The 22964-nt window shown below is 52.0% G+C and overlaps 2 protein-coding genes across 3 annotated transcripts; both read left to right on the top strand.

The window, feature by feature from the left end:
* The first annotated feature begins 2312 nt into the window (after positions 1 to 2312).
* On the top strand, positions 2313 to 5794 carry SERTAD3 (SERTA domain containing 3). Its single transcript, XM_063112819.1, has 2 exons — positions 2313 to 2397; positions 4568 to 5794. The coding sequence occupies exon 2, from the start codon at positions 4574 to 4576 to the stop codon at positions 5168 to 5170; it is 597 nt and encodes a 198-aa protein (XP_062968889.1). The 5' UTR covers positions 2313 to 2397; positions 4568 to 4573; the 3' UTR covers positions 5171 to 5794.
* Positions 5795 to 11440: 5646 nt separating this feature from the next.
* SERTAD1 (SERTA domain containing 1) lies at positions 11441 to 14457 on the top strand. Of its 2 annotated transcripts, none has more exons than XM_063112078.1 (2): positions 11441 to 11566; positions 13388 to 14457. In XM_063112078.1, exon 2 carries the CDS (start codon positions 13391 to 13393, stop codon positions 14102 to 14104), a length of 714 nt encoding a protein of 237 aa, XP_062968148.1. In that variant the 5' UTR covers positions 11441 to 11566; positions 13388 to 13390; the 3' UTR covers positions 14105 to 14457. The 2 variants fall into 2 exon arrangements, with proteins under 2 accessions (XP_062968148.1, XP_062968147.1); XM_063112077.1 differs by having other exon boundaries at positions 11441 to 11575.
* Positions 14458 to 22964: the final 8507 nt, after the last annotated feature.

The raw sequence follows: 22964 nt of genomic DNA, 5'->3' as shown, positions 1-22964 counted from the left end.
CCCATGGGGGAGGGGAAGGAGGCACCAGGAAGAAGCATGGGGCTATAACCTGTGGATGGAGTTACAGTAGGGCTTTCCTGAGGTGGGCGACCCTGGAGGAGGGGCAGGTTCTGGAGGGGGAAGGAGAAGAATTGCCCCTTACTAATCATGTTCCTCTTTGGATCCTACTGTCCCTTTCCTTTGTTTCCCCTGGACATCTTTCCCAGACCTGGGTGAGCCACCCCTCTTTCCCTACCTCCCACCCACCAAACCCATTCCCCTATTCCCCCTCCCTCTACAACCCCTGAGAAATCCTTTCCAGTCTTGTGGTACACTGCAAACAGCAGGATGACTTGGTTGACAAATTTCAACCAGTGAGAACCGGTCTAAGGAAACTTAAACCTTCCTTCACAGCAGTGGACCAGAGAAAACTGCCTCCCCCTCCCCTTAATGAAAACTTGTTTTGGGGGTGGGGCATTACTGGTGTAGGCTTTCAGGACATTAGTAGTTTTTTAAATTTCTGCCCTCCTTATTTTTCTTTTGGTCACATTGCCTGAGCATTTCTCTGAGTACTTGCTCTGTGTCCAGCCCTGTGATAGGTGATGCTGTAAACCAAGCAGTGGGTGACAGAGCTAACATTATGCTATGGCTTGAATATGTTCCCCAAAGTTACGTGTTGGAAACTTAATCCCCAATGCAACACTGTTGAGAAGTGGAACATTTAAGAAGTGATTGGGTCATGAGGGCAGATTAAGGGAATGGATTAAGGCCATTATCACAGAAGTGGGTTAGTTATCATGGGAGTGGGTTCCTGATAAAGGAATGGGTTCAACCTCCTTCTGGTACCTCTCTCACCCTGTCTTGCCCTTCCATCTTCTGCCATGGGATAAAAGAGCACAAAGGCCCTCACCAGATGCCGAAACCATACTCTTGGACTTCCTAGCCAACAGAACTATAAGAAATAAATCCCTATGCTTTATAAATTATCCAGTCTGTGGTATCGTTGTAGCAACACAAAGTAGACTGAGACATCATGATACTTGTCCTCAGGGGGCCCACAGTCCAGATAGCAATAGCTGAGGGCTGGGATAGGGGAGGCACAGGTGGGGGAGGGCTGGGATGGGGGAGGTACGGGAGCCATGGGGCCCAGGATGAGTCCTAACCCAACGTGGATTGTCAGGGAGAGCTTCTGAGAGCAGGAAATCTTTGAAGTGAGTTCCGATAAGAGGCAACCTGGGAACTGAGGGTAACTTTTCAGAATAAGGAAACAAGTTTAAGTATCCAAAATAAATTTTTTTAAAAAAAACGAAAAACAGAAAAAGATAATAGAAAACCAAAGTAAGAAAACAAACAAAAGTAAACAAAAAAACAATGAAGATCCAGAGGCCTTTCATTCTCACTTTTGAGTACAGACGGTCCCCGACTCAAATGGTTGAATTTAAGATTTTTTTTCCAGCTGGCCGGTTAGTTCAGTTGGTTACAGCACAGCCTTATAATACCGAGTTCACGGGTTCGGATACCCGTACCGACTAGCCGACAAAAAAAAAAAAAAGTGAATCTGTGCGGCAGGATCCGAGAGACCTAGGAGGAAAGTGCATCAGTCCAGATCACGAAGAGCTTTGTGGCAAAAGTAACGAGTTCGGACTTTGTCTCCAGGGCTGTAGGGAGCCATGGACTAATTTCCAGCAGCAAAGGAGTCATTTTGAGGAAAAATAAGGTGCCGGGGGATCAAGGAGGGACCACCAGAGTACGTGCTAAGAAGTCTCGAGGATTAAGAAGGGGCCTTCGCGTAATGTGGAGCGGAAGGACAAGGGTTGCGATTGCCCTGGCAACACAGGCCACGCCAAACTATTGGCTGGTCTTTAGCCGCGTCATCTCCCATCTCGGACATCAGCCTTCGGAAGGCCCCGGGCTTGGCCTCCGCGATTTGCTCGAGTTGGTCGGCCCCGCCCGCCTGGAAAGCAGAGTAGGGAGGTGCGTGCCAGCCTGTCTTGCTCCGCGATGTGGTCCAGGCCTGGTCTGAAGGGACCGCAGAGAGTAACGCTGATGATCTCGGAGCGACGAAGATCGTAGCTGAGTTGAAGGAGGCGGTTTTCACGGCCCCGCCTCCCTCCACCCTGGACACGTAGCCCCACCCCTTGGCGAGTCGGAATCCTTTAAATGGCCCGAGGCGCTAGGGAGGGGCGGGCGGGGCAGGCGTCTTCTGGCTACTGGCGGGTGGCTCCGCCCAGCCAATCGGCGTCCCGTGGCGGGCAGGACTCCAGCCAATCGTGGCTTGTGGCTTGGCTCCTGGGCGGAGCTGGGTGGGCCGGAGGCCAGACAGAGAGGCCCTGGAGAGGTGAGCGAGGTCCTACCCAGCACTGGTGGGTCGCAGCGCTCCAGGCGTTCCAGGTGGTCGTTGCGTACCTGGCAGCTGAGGTGAGGAGTGGCCGCCTGGGACCTACCTTGGTTTGGGGGAGGTGGAGGTACGCTCCCGGGATTTGCGGGGTCTGGGCGGGAGCGGGGGGTGCAGAATTAGGGTGACTGGTAGGGTTTGGAGGGTCTGAGAATCGGAGACCGAGTTCGAGATCCAGGACGGGAGGCGAGGTTGTTGGGGCAGGATTTTCAAGTGAAGGGAGTTTTAAGCTGGGACATGGAGTGCTTGGAGAAGCGAGAGAACCAGGGGAAGGAACTTTTGGAGCAGGGAATCTGTAGATTGGGACAATTGGGTCTCCCGGACGGGTGAATTTGGGCCTCTATGTAGTGTTCTAGAAAAGCTGTAAGATGTTTGGGGCTGGGATTCCGAGCATTTGAAGAAACGAGAGAACTAGGGTCAAGGAATCTTTGACTTGAAGATGCAGTGGCGGGCAGCGGTTGCTGGGGAGAGTTTAATGTCTGGTCTTGGAGCCGGACGGTGAGTTTGGAGGTGAAGTCTAGAAGCGTTTGAAAGTCGGGAGAATAGGGGAAAGTTGGGGGCAGGTCTCAAAATTGGGATACCTAGTCTCCCGAACGGGGAAGATTGGAGAACATTTGTCGTCTTTGAGCGATGTGTTAGGGCCTGGGTCTTTGAACCCGGGGGCAATTTTAGGGAAGAATCCCAGACTTCAGGAGTCGGAGGGATCCGGAGAAAGCAGTTTTACAATCGGAGTTTGGGGTGGGGGAGGGGTGTTCCGGGCGTGGAGCTCAGACCCGCAGCCCCGGAGGCAACGGAGGGCGGGGCTCGGCAGGCACCCGGCAGCTGGACGTCCGGGTTCCCTCCCCCATCCACCTCGGGCTCCTGTGCGCATGCCTTAAGGGAGGGCGGGGGAGTTTCGTCCGAGGGCCGAGCGGAGCCCTCTTGGGGATTGTAGTGCTTGCCGGGCTCGACGTTCTTGCGTGTACCTGGCGGCTATTGGTCCACATTTCCCAGAAGCCCTTGGGGCGATGTGGGGCGTTCCTGGATGCTGAAAAGAGAGCGGTGAGGGGCGGGGCCTGTGGGACGCCGAGGTCTGGTTGGGTGGGCCGTCAGGGGGCGGGATTTGGCGTGAGTTGCTTTCTAGCAAGTTTTCCTATGGGGCGCTCTTTGGGGTAAGCTCAAGGTGCGGGCAGAGGGAATGAGGAAGGCCCATTCCATTCCCTGCTGTTAGGAGCTCTCAGAGTCAGTTAAGGAAGAGGGAGTGGACAGAAGTATCCTCTCTGTGAAAGAAGTCTCGACAAATAGGTGTCCTGACAGGGCTCCTGGTGGCTCGAATTTAGTAGGCACTGGATAGATGCCTATTGAATGAATAAATGGCAATTAACTCTTCTTGTATATTAAGCACTTCCAGCGTGGTGGGCCCTGTGCATATTACACATGGGATCTCCTTGAGTATGTGGTAAGAAGTATTTTTACAGTCCTCATTTTACAGAGGAGGAAACTGAGGCTCAGAGAGGTGACATCACGTCACTTCCCAAGATCACACATTTGAGCAGTGTCTAAGGCAGAATGCAAACCCAGGAGTTCCTACTTCCATTCCAGGTCTCTGCTCTCCACACGTTTTGTGTGTGACATGTTTGAAGAAATGAGTGTTGTAAACAGTTTTAAGACTCAGAGGGACTTGAGTTAGGATCCTTACTTTGCAGATCAGGAAATTAATTCTCAAGAATGTAAATTACCAGGGCCGGCCTGTGGCTCTCACTCGGGAGAGTGTGGTGCTGATAACACCAAGGCCACGGGTACGGATCCTATATAGGGATGGCCGGCTTGCTCACTGGCTGAGCGTGGTGCTGACAACACCAAGCCAAGGGGTAAGATACCCTTACCGGTCGTCTTTAAAAAAAAAAAAAAAAAAGAATGTAAATTACCTATTTGAGGTCACAACAGGCAAGTAAGTGGGATTCAGACCCAGCTACGTTTAAGTGTAGATCTTGTTTTCTTTCCTTTTTTTAAATTTTTTTTTAACAGATCTTGTTTTCTTAGTCACATACATTTGTTCACCTCCTTAGCCTCGTGGAATTTGGACTATCTCCATTTTATATTTGAGTAAACTGTGGTTCAGATAATTAAAAATCACCAACAACTATACAGGCGTAGGAAAGCAGGGTTTGACCTAGCCCTACCATGTCTGATTTACCCCTCTTGTCTTCACAGAGCATCATGGTGGGAGGCTTGAAGAGGAAACACTCAGATTTGGAAGAGGAGGAGGAGGAGGAAAAGTGGGACTGGGGTCCAGCAGGTCTTCGGAGCTACCAGCAAGCCCTGCTCCGCATCTCCTTAGACAAAGTCCAGCGCAGCCTGGGACCCCGAGCACCCAGCCTCCGCAGGCATGTCCTCATCCATAACACCTTGCAGCAGCTCCAGGCCGCTCTTCGCCTGGCTCCTGCACCTGCCCTGCCCCCTGAGCCCCTCTTCCTGGGTGAGGAGGATTTCTCCCTGTCAGCCACCATTGGCTCTATCCTCAGGGAGCTGGATACTTCCATGGACCAAACTGAGCCCCCTCAGAATCCAGTGGCTCCCCCAGGCCTCCAAAATGAAGCACTGCCTCAGCCGGATCCAGTCTTTTTAGAAGCTCTGAGCTCTAGGTACCTGGGAGACTCTGGCCTGGATGACTTCTTTATGGACATTGATACCTCTGCAGTGGAAAAGGAGCCTGCACAGGCCCCACCAGAGCCTCCTCACAACCTCTTCTGTGCCCCAGGGTCCTGGGAATGGAATGAACTAGATCACATCATGGAAATCATTCTGGGGTCCTAAAACTTTGACAGGGGATCCTTCTTGATTAATCCTCGGTGGCCTGGATCCCTGGATGCAACTCTGTGTGTGTTCTGGTGGGGGATCTAAGCAGTGACTATGGCCTCCTTTCCTCCAATTTCAGGGTTCCACAAACTGTCTTGCATGTGTGTGTGTCTGGTTATCCCAGCCTTCTGTGAAGGTGGGTCTTCCTGAATTAATTTATCTGTTCCAAATGCCTTAATGAGACTCTGTTTCTGGGAGTCTGATTTCTCACTTAGACATTTCTTTGACTTTTCCCTCCAGTTCCCACTCTCCTTGTGACCACTGGGGCCTCAGGGAAGATAAAGCTGGGCCTGTCAAAGGATGACAGGGATGTGCCACCAAGTTGCTATGGAAACCCAGGCTCTGCCTCTTGCACCTTGAGGGAGTGGGAGGGGCTGGTTTCTTCTCCTCAGGCTGAACCCCTTGGCAGGACCCCAGTCCCAGCAGCCTCCTGATTCAAAACCAGGCCGGACCACGTGCAATAGGGTGGAAACCAAACTGCTCCATGCCGCGTTACTTAAAAGAAAGGTGGGGTTTGTGGTGGCCTTTCTTTTTTTTTTGATTGTTTGTAATTTTTTTTTAATAAAAGTATTTTGGAAGCAATGTTCTTGCCTTAAGTTTCTGAAATAAACCGGGTCAATAGGAGGGACCTGGTACCCCTTCCCTACCAAAGTTGGGAGAGGTATATCATGGTACATAACATGTATTGAATGCTTGTTAAGAGTGCTGTTCTAACCACTTCTAATTTAGTCCTTTAGTCCTCATGAATATATAGGAGTAGGTACTATTATCACATTTTATGTAGGAGGAGCCTGAAGTCACTTGCTCTGGGTCACACAGCTAGAAAGCGTGAGGACCAGGGAGCTAGAACTCAAACTCAGTTGGCCTGCAGAGCCTTGTTCTTAATTACATGGTGTTTACGTTGCTTCAGGTTAGAGTTATGGTACTAATGCTTTATTTGGGGGGTGCAAGCCCAGGCCGGTGAGAGGGGAAAAGAGAAGGGAGGCAGGGGAGATGCAATGTGATACATTGCTGCACTGGCTTTTCCTTCACAAAGGCCTTTGAAGAGGCAGAGCAGGTGAGCCTGCATAGCATTAGGCACTTTTCCGGAGGGGTCTCAAGGAGGAGCCATACCTGGGATGGTCCACGGGCAAAGAAAGGATGGGTATTTTGCCTGTGGTTTCTGGCTCCTAAGTCAGAAAGTGGAGGGATAATCCAGAGAGAGAGAGAGGAGGTGGTCAGGGGGATCTCAAGAAAGCACGGAAGTCTGCATCCCAATTTGGATGCCAAATGAATCGTGTCCTAAGGAGGAGGAAGTCCAGTGACTTCTTGTCACACTCAGTATAAAACCCCAACTCCACTGATATCTACAAGGCCTGACTTACTCTCCTGACAACTTTCCCAGTTTCATCTCCCATCCTCTCCTCCGTTGCTCAACTCCAATCATGCTGATCTCCTTTGATCCCAAGCTTGTTTCCAGTCCAGGGCTTTTGAATTTGGTGTTAAATCTCCCCAGAGGACACTAACCCCCTTAACTTCAGCAATCCAAATGTCTCCTCAGAGATCTTTGCTGCCATTCGAAGCTCAACATGCCCAGGTGCACCACCACCACATCACATCCTGTTTGATTTTCTTAGTAGCACCTATCCAATCTCAAGTTATTTATTACCCATGAATGGTTGGCCTCTTCTGTTGGAAACACAGGGAGGGGCTGTGTCTGTCTTTGCCCAGCTGTATCCTCCACCACCACTATCCCCGCGCCTGGGGCCTGGAACTGCGCTTGGCACAGGTGGGCACTCAAATTATTTGATGCTAAAAAATGAACTGCAGACTTTGCAGTGGCCAGCCTTCCCTCCCACCTCTCTGAACTCATTTTCCACACAACCCCTCATTCCTATGGTCCAGCCATACCATTCCCTGCTGTTCCTCAAACACAGTGTAACACCTGCCTCACAGAGCAAAGCATGCAAAGTGTGTGAGTGGGCCTGAGGCACACGGAGGACTCCAATAATGGTCCAAATTTATTGAATGCCTGCTGTGCTTGGCACTCATCTAGTAGTCACATTCCTGCTCTCATGAAGTATAATAGTGGTGTAGGATTGCAATAAACGTGAAAAATAAGTTAAAACATATATTCTGTCAGGTAGTGATAAACGTGGTGGAGAAAACGAAAGTAGGGAAGTGATGGAGGTGTTGCTATTTAGATGGGATGGCCAGGGAAGGCCTCACCGGCAAGGTGACATTTGGGTAAAGACCTGAAGGAGGTGAGGGGTGAGCCCTATGGATCTCTAGGGGAACAATCCAGACAGAGGAAACAGCCAGTGAAAAGAGGCCCTGAGGTCAGAGTATGAATGGAGTGTTTGCGGGATAGGGAGGAGGCCAGCGTGGCTGGAGCAGGGTGAGCAAGGGTGGAGAGCACCAGGAGACCAGGTGAAAGAGGGAAGGGGCAAATCATGTAGGGTTTGTGGGAGTCCTACAGGGAGGGGCTTCAGCTTTACCTTGAGCAAGGTGGAAGCCATGGGAGGGTGTTGAGCACAGGAGGGTTGTGACCTGACTCACCTCTTTCTTCGAGCTCTTTGCTGCCCTAAATGATCACCAGGCGAAGGGGAATTGTGTAGCTTGTTAGTGCCGCAGTGAGGCCGGTATGAGGAGCAGCCTTCCCACTCCAGATGAACAAACTGAAGCTCAGAGAGGCCCACCTCCTTCCCTAATATCGCACCTGTTAAAGAACTGGCCAAAGAAGTGGAAAGGCTGGCCCTGCAGCAGGAACCGAGTCCCTGAGGGCAGAGTACACTTTCCCCAACCTGCCCTCCCCCGCGGTCCTGCGGTGGGGGATGGGCCTGCCACCTCTATGGGCGTGCCGGGGGAGGGTCCCTCTCCGCCGCCCACCCGCCGCCCTGGGCTGTCCAGCCAGGCGGGATACCGGGGAGGCCGCCGCCCGGAGCCTGCCTGGCGCCTCCTCCCTCCCCAGAGGCCGGGCGGGGCGGCGGGCTGGGGGCGGGACGCTCCCCCTCACCCGCCTCCTTCCCTCCGCAGCTGGCAGAGGCCTGCCGGGCTTGGTGGCTTCATTTCTGGTTTCGTTTCCCAAGGCCTGATGTCCTCTTTCCTTCTCCCTTCCCCCCTGCCTTTGAATTCCTGGCTCCTTCTCCACTTTCTGGTCCCAACTCCAGTGTCACCTCCTGGGGAAGTTTCTCTCCGACCACCCTGGCTACAGGCACCTCTCCCCAGGCCTCTACTTTTACTTTTTTTTTTTTTTTTTTTTGCAGGTGGTCCGTAGGCAGACCACAGACCTCTGTTATGCAGTCCTATTTTGTTTTCTTTAAGTCACTGAACAGAAGCAGAAATTATTTTTCTCATGTATTCATCTTCCAGGCTGTTCTCATCCCACTCTGAGTAAAAAACAAAGGTCCACACAGAGGTCTAAAAGGCCTGATAACTTCTCTGAGCTCCTGCCCTGCAGCTCCCAGTCCAGCTACACTGGCCTTGCCGCCTGGCAAACAGCACCTCAGGGCCTTTGCACTGGCTCTTTCCTCTGCCTGGAACACTCTTCCTCCAGAGTTTTGCCACCTCTCTCATTTTATCAGGTCTCTGCTCAAATGTCACCTCTTCAGAGAACCCTCCCTCCCTCATCTAAAGACACATAACCTTTCATTATTCTCCTCCCACTCTGCTTTATTCTTTTCCTTTGCACTTATCAGCTCCTAAGGTACTGTGTAATTTCTTTTATTATCCACCTCCTCCCATCAGGGATTTTTATCTATAATTTCATTGCCATATCTTCAGTGCCTAGAATAGTGTCTGGCACACAGAAGGGGCTCAATACATGAATGTTCGTGAATCACTGAATGCATTTTTCATATTTTCTCTCTTCACTCCCCTGATCCGTGAGAGACTGAGTTTTATGCAGTGCTGTCCCCACACTGTCTACAACAGTGCCCACCACATAGTAGGTGCTCAATAAATACATGTTGACCAAATGACTCCTATGAGGTCTGCTTCACTGTATGACCTAGAACAAGCCTGTTGGAGACTCTAAGTCTCTTTTTTGCCAATCTATAAAACTGGGTTTTCAGGGAATTATGTGAATTTGCCTAGCAGGGGCCTGGGTTCTACCTAGCATTTTACCCTCTTTTATGAAAAAATTCAAGTATATAGAAAAGATGGGAGAAAAGTATTCTGAGCACTTGAATACCGTCCCACCTAGATTTAATTAATAGTTAACATTTTTGCTAAATTGCCTTTATCTACATATGTATATGTATATATGTTTACTTTTTCTTTTGCTGAACTATTGGGAAGTAACTTGCAGACATCTTGACATTCTACCCTTAATAGCTCAGCAGGCATCTCCTAAGAATAAGGACATTTACCTACAAACCACAATATTATTTCACATCTAAGAGAATTAAGAATTCCATAACATCGCCTAATATCCACTCCATACTCAAATTTCTCCAATTGATCCAAGAATATCTTTTATAGTTGTTTTCTTTGCCTCCAAATTAGGATCCAATAAAGGTTCACATATTAATTTGGTTGTAATAAAGAAATTACAGAGTATCTTTTATTCTTTAACGTTCCACCAATCCCTTTTTGTGTTTTCCTGACATTGAATTTCTGGTAGAACAGTCCACTTGTGCTGTAAAATGTCCCACATTTTCGATTTGTCAGATTGTTAGTGTTTAATTTGTTCCTACCTCCTCCTATAAGCTAAAAATTAGGTCTAGAGGTTTGATGAGATCAGTTTGTGCAATTTAACAGAAAGACTCCACAGGGAATATTGTGTACTTCTTAAAGCAGGTGGCACCCAGTGTCAGGATGTCCCACTATTGGTGACGCAGTTTCATCACATGGTTAAGGTGGTGAGCGCCATATCATAAAAGGATATTTCCCCCTTTGCAGTTAGCAAGTAACCTTTGGGTGATGCTTTGGAGCCTGTCAAGATCCTTTTCCTACTAACCTTTCACCCAAAGTTTAGAGCATCCATTGATTATCACTGCCTGAATCAACTACTGTAGTCAGCATTTTTGAGAGCTTGCTTTGGCCAAGAGCTTTATTCACAACTAACAGTTCTTTTCCACAGTTCTGGAGTTAGCAAATGAGCTACTTGAAGAAGGTAAGTCCCACTGCCAGTTTATCAAACATGTGTTAAACTCCTGTTTCTAGCCCCATCCAGTGTGTCTCCCCACTTTGAACTAAGTGCTCATCTTTTTTTTTTTTTTTGTAAAGATGACCGGTAAGGTGGATGTTAACCCTTGACTTGGTGTTGTCAGTACCATGCTCTCCCAAGTGGGCTAACCCGCCATCCCTATACAGGGATTCGAACCCATAAGTGCTCATCTTATTACAACAGCTGTTACTACTAACAAAAGGACACGTTGTACATCATTCTGAGCATTTTGCACGAATTGTTCTATTTAATCTTCAAAACAATTCTCTGAGACAGACGCTGCTATTTTCCACATCTTAAAGATGAGGAGACTGGCCGGTTAACTCGGTTGGCTGGAGCACAGCTTTATAACACCAAAGTCATGGGTTCAGATCCCCATACTGGCCAGCCGCCAAAAAAAAAAAAAAAAAACAGATGAGGAAACTGAGATCCTAAGGGTTTGAAACACTTGCCCCAGATCACACAGCTATTTAAGGAATGGAGCCCAGGATGTGACTCCGGGGCCGTCCCACCCCCACCTCACACTTGCCTTTAACCACAATTGAGTCCAACTGTCTGTCCAGCATTTGCTGAGTCTGGTATAGTGCTCTTACAGATACGATCTTTTTTTTAACTTTCCTAACTTTCAAGCGGTAGGCAAGAAGATCCCATTTAACAGTCTATCTGTGGCTCAGAGAATTAAAGCATTTTTCCAAGGTCACGCATGGAGTGAATGGTGAGCCAGAATTTGAACCCAGGCCTATCTAGCCTAGAGTGTAGACCCTTGTTGGGTCTAGGTGCTTAAGAAGCTCAATTGCGGAGTTTGGCAGGTGCATGGCTGTGTGTGTGAGGGGCGTGTACTTTGACAGGCAAAGCCCCTACCCTCCACCGTCCCACAGGGCAAAGAACCACCGCTCTCTCCTTTCTTCTCTCAAACAGCCGCCCAGGCATGCGCCCTAAAGCCAACCTCCCCTCCTTTCCGAACCTGCCCCCTGCAGTTTCCGCCCATCACCATTTAGAGCCAATCCCTGGGGCGGAGGGCGGAGCCGCCACGGGAGTGGGCGGAGCTAAGGGTAGTCCAGAGCCCGGAGTCGTGCGCCGAAGTCACAACTGCGTTTCCCGACCTAGGCGCCGGTTCCTGAGAGAGAGCAAGCGAGCGATGCTGCCGCCGCTGACGCTTCCTGATTGGCTGTGGGTAGTTCACTCTTCGCTCTGATTGGCAACTGGTGAGCTGGGTATGTAAATGAAGGGGTCTGGGAACCGAAGGGGTACCGGTGGCCGGGTTCTTTTGCGGGTTTGATCCCCGGGTCCGGCAGGTTTGCGCTGGGGCTACCCGGAATCAAGACGCGCGGGCCTCTACGTGCCACCAGCCCTGGCCCGGCCGGGTGAATCACGCCGCAGCCCTAGAAGGGGGCGGAGGCGCCGGCTCCCTGGCTCCGGCTGCGTGACTCACCCGCCTCCGCCGCCGCCGCTTCGGGAGGAGCCGCCTCCACTGCCTTCCGGAAACGAGCGGAGGCCGGGAGCACAGAACAGCCGCCCGGGGGTCCCAGCCTGCACGGCCCAGGGCGGCAGGCAGGAGCCTCCACCGGGACGTGGGGTCGTGTAAAGGGTCCCGGGGTCAGAAGGGGCCGGAATCCCCGGGGGGAAAGCCGGCCCGAGTGCCGCTAGAGGGCGCCGGGATTTGGGGGCGGAGTCGGGTGGGGGCTGAATTCCTGCGGTTCCGGACTGCTGGATCTGTCGGAAAGGGGGCGAAGACCCAGTGGGTCACTCTTAAGGTCTTGCTAGGCACGGTCCCGGGGACTAGACCCTGCAGTCTTCCTGGCCCACAAAGGTTGGGCCAAGGGTCTCAAACTCCAGGCCCTCCCCTCCCCGGGAAGAGAGTGGGTCCTCAAACTTCTATCAGTGATTGACCCCCGTGCCCATCAGGGTTCCCTGGCAAGCCCTGTCCACTCTGTCTCCCAAATAAATCCTAAATCGACCAATGTCCTTCCATATTCACTACCAGCTTTTGCTCCAGACCATCGTCATTGCCCATCCCAGCGAGTACAGTAGCCTCCGAATGGGTCTCAGGCCCACGTACCGCGCCCCCCCCCGCCCCCTCCAATCAAAGCAGCCAGCAGGGATCTTCTGGAAAGCTAATCAACTCACACCACCACTCCCCTCTCTGCTGAAACCTCTTCAGTGACTCCCCACCACACACAATAACGTCTGCCTATGCGGCCTTCTGTGAGCTAGCTTCTGCCTGCTCTCCTACCCCACCTGGTCTCCCACCCTGTCACTATCTGTACACCAACCACACTGGTATTTTTTCAGTTCAAGTTCAAACAGCTTCCGAGCCTTTCTTTGCCCTTTGTTGTTCCCTCTTCCCCGGAATGCTTTTCCCCTGATTCTTCCATGGCTGACTTCTCATGCTTGAGTGCTCAGTTCAAATGTCATCTCCTTACAGTTTTCCCTGACCATCTCCAGGACCTGTTGTACTTTCCAATCAGTATCTGTACATTTCCTCTATTTATTTATTGTTTGATACATAGTAGATAATAAATATTAAACTATATGAAACAGCTGCTTTTGTAGGTTAAAAAAAAAAGGTTGAATATTGGCCATTCCACATGGTTCATTGAATAAGTGATGTTACTAAGTGGTTATTAGTAAGAGTAATTACTGTGTACCAGGCATTGTAGGTGCTTTTTGTTTATTATCATTTAATCCTCAAAACTTTTAAATCCTTAAAATCCTAAAAATCCTTAATAGTATCTAAATCCTAATAGATATTATTATATTATTTATTTATTTATTTTTTAAAGATGACCGGTAAGGGGATCTTAACCCTTGACTTGGTGTTGTCAGCACCACTCTCTCCCAAGTGAGCCACGGGCCGGCCCCCCAATAGATATTATTATCATCCATATCTTAAAAGTTCCCTAAGAAAACCTAGGCTCAGAGAGGTTAAGGGACTTGCCCACGATCACACCTGCAGCAGTTGTTAGAGCCAGGGTTTGAACTTAACATTTGCTTCCTGTAATTGAATGATTCCTCCCTCTCTGCAGAGGATGCTGAGCAAGGGTCTGAAGCGCAAGCGGGAGGAGGAGGAGGAGGAGAAGGAAACCCTGACAGTTGATGCCTGGTGGCTAGATCCCAGCCTCCCAGCAGTGGCACAGGCACCCCCAGCCGTGGCCTCCAACTCCCTCTTTGACCTCTCGGTGCTCAAGCTTCACCACAGCCTGCGGCAGAGTGAGCCCGACCTGCGGCACCTGGTGCTGGTGGTGAACACACTGCGGCGCATCCAGGCATCCATGGCACCCACGGCTGCCCTGCCACCTGTGCCCAACCCACCCGCAGCCCCCAGTGTGTCTGACAACCTGCTGGCTAGCTCAGACGCCGCCCTCTCAGCCTCCATGGCCAGCCTCTTGGAGGACCTCAGCCACATCGAGGGCCTGAGCCAGGCTCCCCAACCCCTGGCGGACGAGGGGCCACCAGGCCGCCCCATTGGGGGAGCCCCACCCAGCCTGGGTGCCTTGGACCTGCTGGGCCCTGCCACTGGCTGTCTATTGGACGATGGGCTTGAGGGCCTGTTTGAGGACATTGACACCTCCATGTATGACAGTGAACTTTGGGCTCCAGCCTCTGAGGGCCTCAAACCTGGCCCTGAGGATGGGCCAGGCAAGGAGGAAGCTCCAGAGCTGGACGAAGCTGAGCTGGACTACCTCATGGATGTTCTGGTGGGCACGCAGGCATTGGAGCGGTCGCCCGGGCCTGGGCGCTGACCTCTAGGGTGGAGATGGTTGTCTAGTGTCTGAACTGAGCCTGGTGACTGGACAACTCTCCTTGGAAAGACACAGCTGGCTTCCCTAGTACAGAGAGTGGCTTGGGCCACTTTGGAGAGATAGAATCCAGTCCTGGGCAACTTCACATCCATCCTGTTGTCTTGAGGCTGGTGGGGGAGTCTGGGATTGGACCCTAGCGATGGAATGACAGGGTCTGGTGACTGGAACATGATTGAGCCAGGCCCCCTGCTGGACTGAATCCGCTGGAGCCATAGCCTGGGTATTTCTTCCCTGATATGGGAAGAGACCCCAACCAGTTTTTTCAAATTAAAACCAATCCTGGGAAATCTCAAGTCTGTGTGCTTCTTTGTCTCTGGGCAAATGCGAGGGTGAGATAATAACATTTAACATTTATTGAGCATGGACTGTGAACCAGGCACAGTTCCAAGCACTATTCATATGTTAACTCATTTAATCCCATAACAACCCCACCAGACGGGTATTATTGTAATACCCATTTTACAGTTGAGAAAACTGAAGCTCCAGAGATATAACTTGAGGAGGTGGGTTTCAAATTATGAACTTCACTGCTTTATTGACCTGAAAAGACCATGTAGGTCTGGTAACTGGCTCTGGAGACAAATTCCCCAGGTTTCTCTGTTGTGCTTCTGTGTGTATGGGGGGGGGGGGGGGCAGTACCAGGGCCACTTATTAAAAATGAAATCTAGTCCTTGCCTGGAGTCTACCTGTATATCTTCAGGGGAGAGGGGGAGGGAGCTTTCAGAATGTCCCAGAAATAAAAACAAAGCTGGAGGCTGGATAGAGCCTCTCCAAAGAGTACTGAGAGTCAGCTCTCCAGGAAAATGGTGAAAAAAAGGGTCAAGCCAGTTTTTAAAATAAAACACTTACCAGTCTCAAATCGCTCTTTGGGTAAAAGATAGGGCAGCTTGGAGGCTGTCTCTGAAAAAAAGCTACCAGGCATAGTGGCAGGGCTGAAGGGAGGCCCTTCAGGGACAAGCGGTTGTGTTTTCCTTCTAGAAGAAACTCAGGCCCAGGCGAGCTAGGGCCACCTGCCTGACTGGCCGTGTGATAGGGCTGGCCAGAGCGCCGGGTGCCTGCGGCCGCCTCCGCTGTCCAGCCACATTCCTGGCCTGGCTGGGAGGAGCCGCACACTCAGAGGCCTGGCACGGGACCCAGGCTGCGTCCTTCCTGGCAGCCGTGGGGGCAGGGTAGAGCCCAGGGTGCCGGGGAAGGGAGGGAGAGTCAACAAGAAAGCTGCAGAGAGAGGGGGGAGGGAGGAGAGAGAGCAGCAGAGGGCTGGATCTGAGGGTCAACTGGGCCTTGAATGAGGGGAACGCTGACAAGGGGACACCAAAATCGTTGGGCCCCAGTGCCTCCCCTCTGACCGGAACGTTCAGGGAGGCTGAGGTTGGGGTGGAGCTGGGGGAGAAGGGGAGCTTCAGGTTGGCCCCATGGGCGGGAAGGGGCGGGCAGAATGCAGCTTCCTGGAGGGACAGAGGAAGTTGTGCCCATTTTTGGAAGTAGATGAGGCGGGCCAGGGAAGGGAGTGGAAATGGCCTGTAGGGAGCTGGTGCCTAGGCGAGGGTCTTTCAGATGCCTGACTCCAACCCCTGGTGACTCCAACCCCTGGGCAATAGGCCTCAGTTTCGGTTTTGCCCCAGACTCAGTCCTTGGGAGCCTAGGCTGAGCTCAGCAATGCCCTCTGGTGCCCAGTCTAGGGCTCTGTTGATACTCCCACCTTAAGTTCCCTACAGATCTTGCCAGTGATCAAGGAGACCCTCAGTGTGGGATCACCAGTACCGTCTGTTGACAGTACTGTCTGTTTTATTTTTTATTTTTTATTTTTTTAAAAGATGACCCATAAGGGGATCTCAACCCTTGGCTGGGTGTTGTCAGCACCGCGCTCAGCCAGCGAGCTAACCGGCCATCCCTATACAGGATCCAAACCCGTGGCCTTGGTGTTATCAGCACCGCACTCTCCCGAGTGAGCCACGGGCTGGCCCAGTACTGTCTGTTTCTGATGTCTGAGTGCTAAACTGGAGGGTAATCTGTGATAACTGCTTTTGCAGACAGCCTACCCATCTGTCAATAACACTCCCCTTTCCCTGGTGCCTGCTTGGCCAGTGATGTCCCCCTCTCCCCAGAGCCTCTATGTACAGTTGCACTGCACATAAGCTCCATATTTAAGGGATTGCCACAAATGTCCCAGGTACCATGCAATTTCCTTGTAGATGGAGGTCAAGAGCCTTGAGGAAGGGGCATGTCTTTTGCACAAAAGCACCATATGGGCTAGATTGGCCGTGTTCCCATCTCTCTGGTGCCCTCAGGTTTACGAATGGCTCTTGCTTGAGGACTTGCTCCTCTCTCCCCATGTCTGACCCCAGATGGTTGCACAGGCTTCCTGGCTCTGGTGTGCCACCCCACCCTTGGCCAGCAGATTCCAGGGCCCACACCATTCCTAGCTGAGCCGCCAACCCTGGCACTACCGCTGTTCTTCATAGATCTTCTGTGTATTCCAGCCACGACACCTCCCTGGCCAGCTCCCCTCCACATTCACAGGAACCCCCACCAAACACACACACTTCTCTCCCTGAAACCTGGGAGAGCTGTCCTTGGCCTCCTTTCCCTCCCTCCCCCCTCCCTCCCTTCTTTCCTTCCCTCATTCAGCAAAGATTTATGACTACCTATTTATGTGCCTGGCCCTATGTAAAAGGTAAGTCTGACCACATCTTTCCTCATCCCCGGGCCCTTAAAATATACCCCAGTCCTCTGGAGTCTGGATGCTGAGGCTGGGAAGGGACACAATATGTGCAAGGGGCTGGGGGGACACCCAGGGGAAGGCAGCAGAGCTGCTTGGCTTCTGGAACTGGAGCTCAGTAGAGAAGGCTGTGGAGCAGGAGCAGGCCTGAACGGGGTGGTGAGGGAGACCTCAGTTTCCCTCAGCTGGACTGGGTGAGGCCCAGTGCTGGGATGGGCAGACAAGGCTCCTGCTTGGCTCAGACTGGGTCCAGAGAGGGTGGTCCCTGAGGAGAAGCTTCCACCTCCTTCCCAAGGCCTGCAGGATGTCCTGTGTTTACTGAGGTGGCCTTGGCTGGAACCAGGACACTGGAACCACCCCCTAAACTCAACTTCCCATGGCCACACCCCTTTGGGTGAGGGAAAGCAAGACAGACAGAGAGAGAGAGAGAGACAAAGAAAGAAACAGAAAGACAGAGAATGAGACTGACAAGAAACCTAGAAGGAGGCTGGTGGGTTAGCTCAGTTGGTTAGAGTGTGGTGTTGATAACACCAAGGTCAAGGGTTTGAATCCCCATACTGGCCAGCCACCGCCCTCCCCCCCAAAAAAGAATAAAAAAAAGTAAGAAACCTAGAAAGAGAATGAGACAAGGAATAAGGACAGAGAGAAAAGGAAGAAACAAGATTTAGATGGACGCAGAGACAGAGACACAGAGAGAGATATACCATGCATGATAAACACCCACAGCAAACTAGGAAAGGGGGTTTCCTTAACGTGATCCAGGGCATCTACAAAAAACGAACAGTTAGTGTCATATTTAATGGCAAAAGACTGAATGTCCCCTTAGACTGGGAGCAAGCAAAGATCTCTGCTATTGAGACAGGGAGAGGACAGCCTGTACCAGCCTCCCTTTTTTCTGTTTGACTCTGAGCAGAGAGGTGGATTTTCTTCCCAAATCTAGCCTGGCCTGTAGCTCAGACCCTTTGCACCCTCAGGTACCTAAAAGCTCAGCTCTGACTTTGTCCCTCCCATAGCTACTATCCAGGGCCCACAGGACAAAGTTCTAGTCCTTCCTCACAGCCATGTGGACCCCTGGACCTCCTCTCACACTCTCACATTAACCATTTTCTCAAAGGCCTTTGTACAGGCTGTTCCCTCTACCTGAAACACACTCTCATTTATTCACCACCCAAGGCTTCGTATTAACTTCTAAATATCCTTCAGAGGGCAGCTCAAATACTATATCCTCCAGGAAGCCCTCCCTGACCTCTCTTCCTAGGCTGTGGCAGAAAACTTTCCTGGGCTCCCCTCATCAGGTACCTGACCTCTCTGTCTGTGACACCCCCAATCACAATCCTCACCGTTTCAGGTTTGTTCTCTGCAGAACCATGACCTCTGTGAAAGCAAGCCTGAGCTGTCTCAGTCAAACCGTGTCCCAGCACATCCAGCATGGGGCTGGGCACAAGACCAGGTGCTCACTGAATGGTTGCTGACGTTGAATAAAGGACTGCTCCCTTTCTCACCTCTGGTCCTTTGCCCACATTCGCCCCTCTGCCTGAAACCCACTTCCCTGCTCTTTTCCTTGGCTTCCTCTTCCTCAACCTTCCAGTTTGACTTCAGATGTCACCTCCTGTAGGAATCCTTTCCTGAATCTGCCCCCTAGAGTACATTTAGATCTGTTGATATCCCCAGTGCCCAGCAAAGGACCTGCCACAGAAAAAGGGCTTGTGAATGTTTGTTGAATGAACAAATGAACAAATAAATATTTGAGTGAATCAATGAATGATAGAGATTGCAATGGGGTGAGGGTCTCTTTGGGCCCATCCGCAGTTCTGACCACACTGTCCCTTCCACCCCTCCCAGGAGGAGGGCTCTGCCTAGGTTCCAGCCACACCCCAAGCCTTGGTGGTTGCCAGGCCTGGAAGGCATTTCCCAGAGCTCAGCACATTCCTGCTTTCCCTGGTGGCTGAGAGTGGGCAGGGGGCATTTCAGAAAGAAGGGGAAGGCCCCCAGAATTCCGGGATCCTGTCGTCTAGTCTGGGTCCCCCATGCCCTCGGGAGTAGGCCCCAACCCCTTCATGTGGGATGGGGGACATGTCCATAGAGGGGCCACCTGAGCTGGTGTGAAGGGCAGTGTTCTGACTGAGGCGAGGGCCTGGTGTCTGCGCCTGGCTGGACAATGGAGCAGAAGCTGCTGACACGCGCTTTGGGGGTAATCCCCCAGCCTCATCCTGGCCCCAGCCCCAGGCCTGCGTTCAGAGAACCGCAAGCATCCGAGGCAGCGGCCGGGTGGGCATGTGGGGGTACCTGTGCTCCCTGTGCCGCCCGCCGGGGTCTGGTGAGTCAGGGCAGGCTGGGGGCCGGGCCAGGGGCCAGGGGATTTGGGTGAGGCCTGGTGGCCTTGGTTTGGGAATTGAGCAGGTCTGGGTTTGAATTAGGGCTTCTGCCAATTACTTCCTGTGGGTGATCTTGGGTGAGTCCCTTACCCTCTCTGAGTCTCCTTATCTGTGAAATTGGAGGGGGCAGAAGAGTGTAGTAGGGTCTTTGGGGTCCAGCAGAACTGGAGTTAGCCACATAGCCATAAATTAAGCGTAAAGAGCCCACTTTACACCCGTGATCAGGAGCAGAGTTTTGGGTGCCCAGCATAGTATTTAGCACATGATAGGTATACCCCCAAACAGTAACTCCATTAAACAGAGAAATAGGGCCCCCCTATGCCCAGTCTCACTCAAAAGGGGCTATGAGCCCCACAGCAAGACTAGCCAGCCACCTAATTGTATTAATGACAATAGTACAAAATACTTATAAGTAGACAGAAGTTGTGACTTGCCAAAGGCCACACAGACTGGAAGTGGCTGAGCTGGGATTTGAACCCAAATTGACAGGGAGAGGGAGTGAAAGGAGTTTATCTTAGGGACCCCAGGAACCATCAGAGCCATGCCTGGGTCTGGGAGCCAGGAAATAGTGGGGGCAGAGTGGGGTGCTGAGCCTGAGTGGGGGTAACAACGTGCAAGCCTCTGCAGCGGGGCTCATGGTGAAGGTCTCTGTCCCGGCAAGGGAGAGGTGACTCTCGTGGTCCCCACCCCCTTGTGGATGGATGTAGCTGGGAGAAGGGGATGTTTGTCCCCCCCACCTCTAGTGACATCACACTTCAGCAGCCAATGGCTGGGGTCTCCCTCTCCTCCCCCTCTTCATTCCTTTTCCCCCCAAGCCTAGGGCTGGGGCCACAGACGGACCGGGAGCTCTCGAGGTGTCTGGAGGCCCAGCGGTAAGCGATCGGCTGTCCCGTTCCCCTCCCTAGCCAGGCTGAGAAGCCATGGGAACAGGACCCAAGGTCCGGGGAGGTGCTGGGAGGGTGTCTGGGGCTCAGGAGGCAGTGCAGTGTAGGGGTTAAAGGCACCGATTTTGGAGACATGCCCAGGGTTCAAATCTCAACTTCCCCTTCTTTCTGGCTGTGTGGCCTTGGGCAAGTTGCTTCACTCTTTGTGCCTCCATTTTCCCATCCCTACAATGGGCTGACAGAGGCCACCTCACAGGACTGGCATGAGAGCAAATGAGTTACTGCTTATACAATGCAGGGGCAGGATATCTGGGGTACAGCAAACTTTCTGGTCCCTGGAATAGAGTGCTGGGGAGGCAGTGCTGATGCTGTCAGTGGGAGGCTGGTGCCGAACTGGATTTTGCTCCTCACCCAAAATTCCCCTTTGGTGGAGGAGGAAGTGGTAGCACTGGGGAGCAAAGGCTGGATATGCAAGACCCCTCCCGCCATATACTTCATGTTGCTGTCAGAGACTAGTTTATATTAATTAAGCACTTACTATATACTGGAAATATTCTAAGCACCTGCTGTTATCTCACAAATCTTCAAAGCCACTTTTACTGGCTCCATTTTACAGATGAAGAAACTGAGACCTCAGAGATGAAGGACCTTGCCCAAGTACTCACACCTGGGAAGTGCTGGAGCAGGGACTGGGGTAGCCAGAGTCCACAGCCTTAACACCTCCCCTTCCATCCATTAGATGGTCTCAGATAATGTCTAGGGGCCTGGACAAGTCAGGTCAACCCCCTGCTCCATTGCTGAGGGCACCAGATCACTGGTAGTTAGGGAAGCTGAGGCTCTGAGTGGACAGAATTCCCAAATGAGGTTGGCAGCAGCCACTGGGGACAGAGGGCCAGAAGGGCAAAGCCCCCAGCAGATTCCTCAGTAGGACCCAACTCAGTTGAAGGGCCCAAGTCCAAATGACAGCCCTTCAGTCTCAGCTACTCTAAAGGGCATGAATAGCATCTTAACCAAATGAGCTAATGGGCCGGCCCACTAGCATCTTAAACGGATATCTAAGTGTACCTGCCCCAGTGAGGTGTTACGAGGATTTAATGAGCAAGGCAGGGAAGGATCTTAGCACATAGCAAATGCTCAAGAAACAGGGACTCTGAGGATTCCAGAAGCTCAGGCATGTACCAGGGCAGCGCCACAGTAACCGTTCAGGAAATGGGCTGTTGGCATCTGGAGGGTTCTGTCTGGCTATGATTCTCCAGGGGAGCCCCATTAAATCTTCTAACACAAGTTAGGGACTCCCTCCACCAGGAGCCTTCCCATCCCCCTTCCACTGCCTAGTGGGATGGGCAGAGCTGGGAACAGAGAGTGCCTGTGGTGGGGTGGGTTTCCTTCCGAAGCTGCCCCTACCCCACCCCAGGACCTGGATACATGGCTCAGGAAGGGCACAGTTGGGCTAAATATAACCTGGACTGGGCAGCTGTCCCGGGCACGGATGAGGAAGGAGGGCACTCTTGCTCCTGCCCCGCCCGAGCTTCCTGTGCTAGCCTCTGGGTGTGACCCTCATTGCCCCAGCCTGCAGCAGACAGCTTGTGGCTCAGGAGTCCCTCTTCCCATCTCTACCACCACGTACAAGGCCCAGGCTTCTCCTACCCCCAGCTCAGGATGCCATGTTGTCATGATCCTGGATAAGGGACTCAGAGTTAGCTTTTCACAACTAGGTTTAAGTCCCAAATGTCACTGTGATATTCCATCTCTTAACTCTCATTTACTCATCAGTAGAATGGAGTCCTGTGGGGCTAAGTCTGTAAAGTGCATGGCCAGTCCAGGCCTGCCACCAATGAGGTCTCTCTAAAAATGTACTTCTGGCACTCTCAACGATTCCTTCCCAGCCCAACTCCTGCCCCAGCTGTTTTGTTGCTTGGTCCCCCTTAGTGCTCAGAACCACCAATGCAAGTTAAGGTGCAGAGTAGGGGTCAAGAGCCCTAGCTCTGCTCCTTCCTGGCTGTGTGACCCCAGAGAGGTCATTTCCCCTCTGTGAGCCTCAGTTTCCACCACTGTAACAGCTACCACATCCAGGGTGATTCTGAGGCCTATGAGTGCTGGCACAGGACCCAGTTCAGAGGAAGCACTCCAGACATGGGAGCCAGCTTGGGAGAGGTCTGCTCCCTGTTCAGAGGAACCAGGGGCTCAGAGGGGCGGCCAGGGAAGAATGGAAACCAGGACCCCTAAGAGATCCAGAGATGGGTCCTCCAACACTGTCGGTGGGGGCCGGCCAAAGGAGCTGGTGCAACAGGGAGTGTTGAGGGAGTCCCTGTGTCTTCTGTCCTGGCCAGTGGTGGGCTATGAAGGGCCATTGTATGGCTGGAGATGGGTGGGCAGGGGCGGAATGTGACTGGGCACAGCAGATGGGCTATTGTGTGAGGGAATGTGCCGCGTGAGGCTTGACATTTTCCTGTGCAGTAGGGGTTGGCGGGTTGGCATGTCAGGTGGGGGCCGTGAGGATAAGCCCAGAGTGGGGGACTGGGGGAGACGACATTCATCTCCATTTCCCCAGAAGGACCAGGCAGAAGGCTGCATGTGAATCCCAGCTCTGCCTCCTTCTCGCTGTGCTGAGTGACCCTGAGCAAGTTCCCGTGACCTGAGGGGACAGGGTTTTCTAAGGTGAGGTAGAAGGTGAAGTGGTTAGCACAGCGACTGGCAAATAGTAACTGCTCAATACCCATTAGTAATTATTATTATCCATATAAGGGGCTGGAGCTTTCTGACAAGTTCAAGTCTTACCTCAGCCATTTCCTTTTTTTTTTTTTTTAAAGATGACTGGTAAG

The sequence above is a fragment of the Cynocephalus volans genome, chromosome 10 (genome assembly GCF_027409185.1).
Source record: "Cynocephalus volans isolate mCynVol1 chromosome 10, mCynVol1.pri, whole genome shotgun sequence".
Lineage (NCBI taxonomy): Eukaryota > Metazoa > Chordata > Mammalia > Dermoptera > Cynocephalidae > Cynocephalus > Cynocephalus volans.
Note: the sequence above shows the minus strand (reverse complement) of the source record. Positions and strands in the feature narration are given on the sequence as shown.

Coding starts and splice junctions, on each gene's coding strand:
- SERTAD3 (XM_063112819.1), top strand. CDS start 4,574: ATGGTGGGAGGCTTGAAGAGGAAACACTCAGATTTGGAAGAGGAGGAG.
- SERTAD1 (XM_063112078.1), top strand. CDS start 13,391: ATGCTGAGCAAGGGTCTGAAGCGCAAGCGGGAGGAGGAGGAGGAGGAG.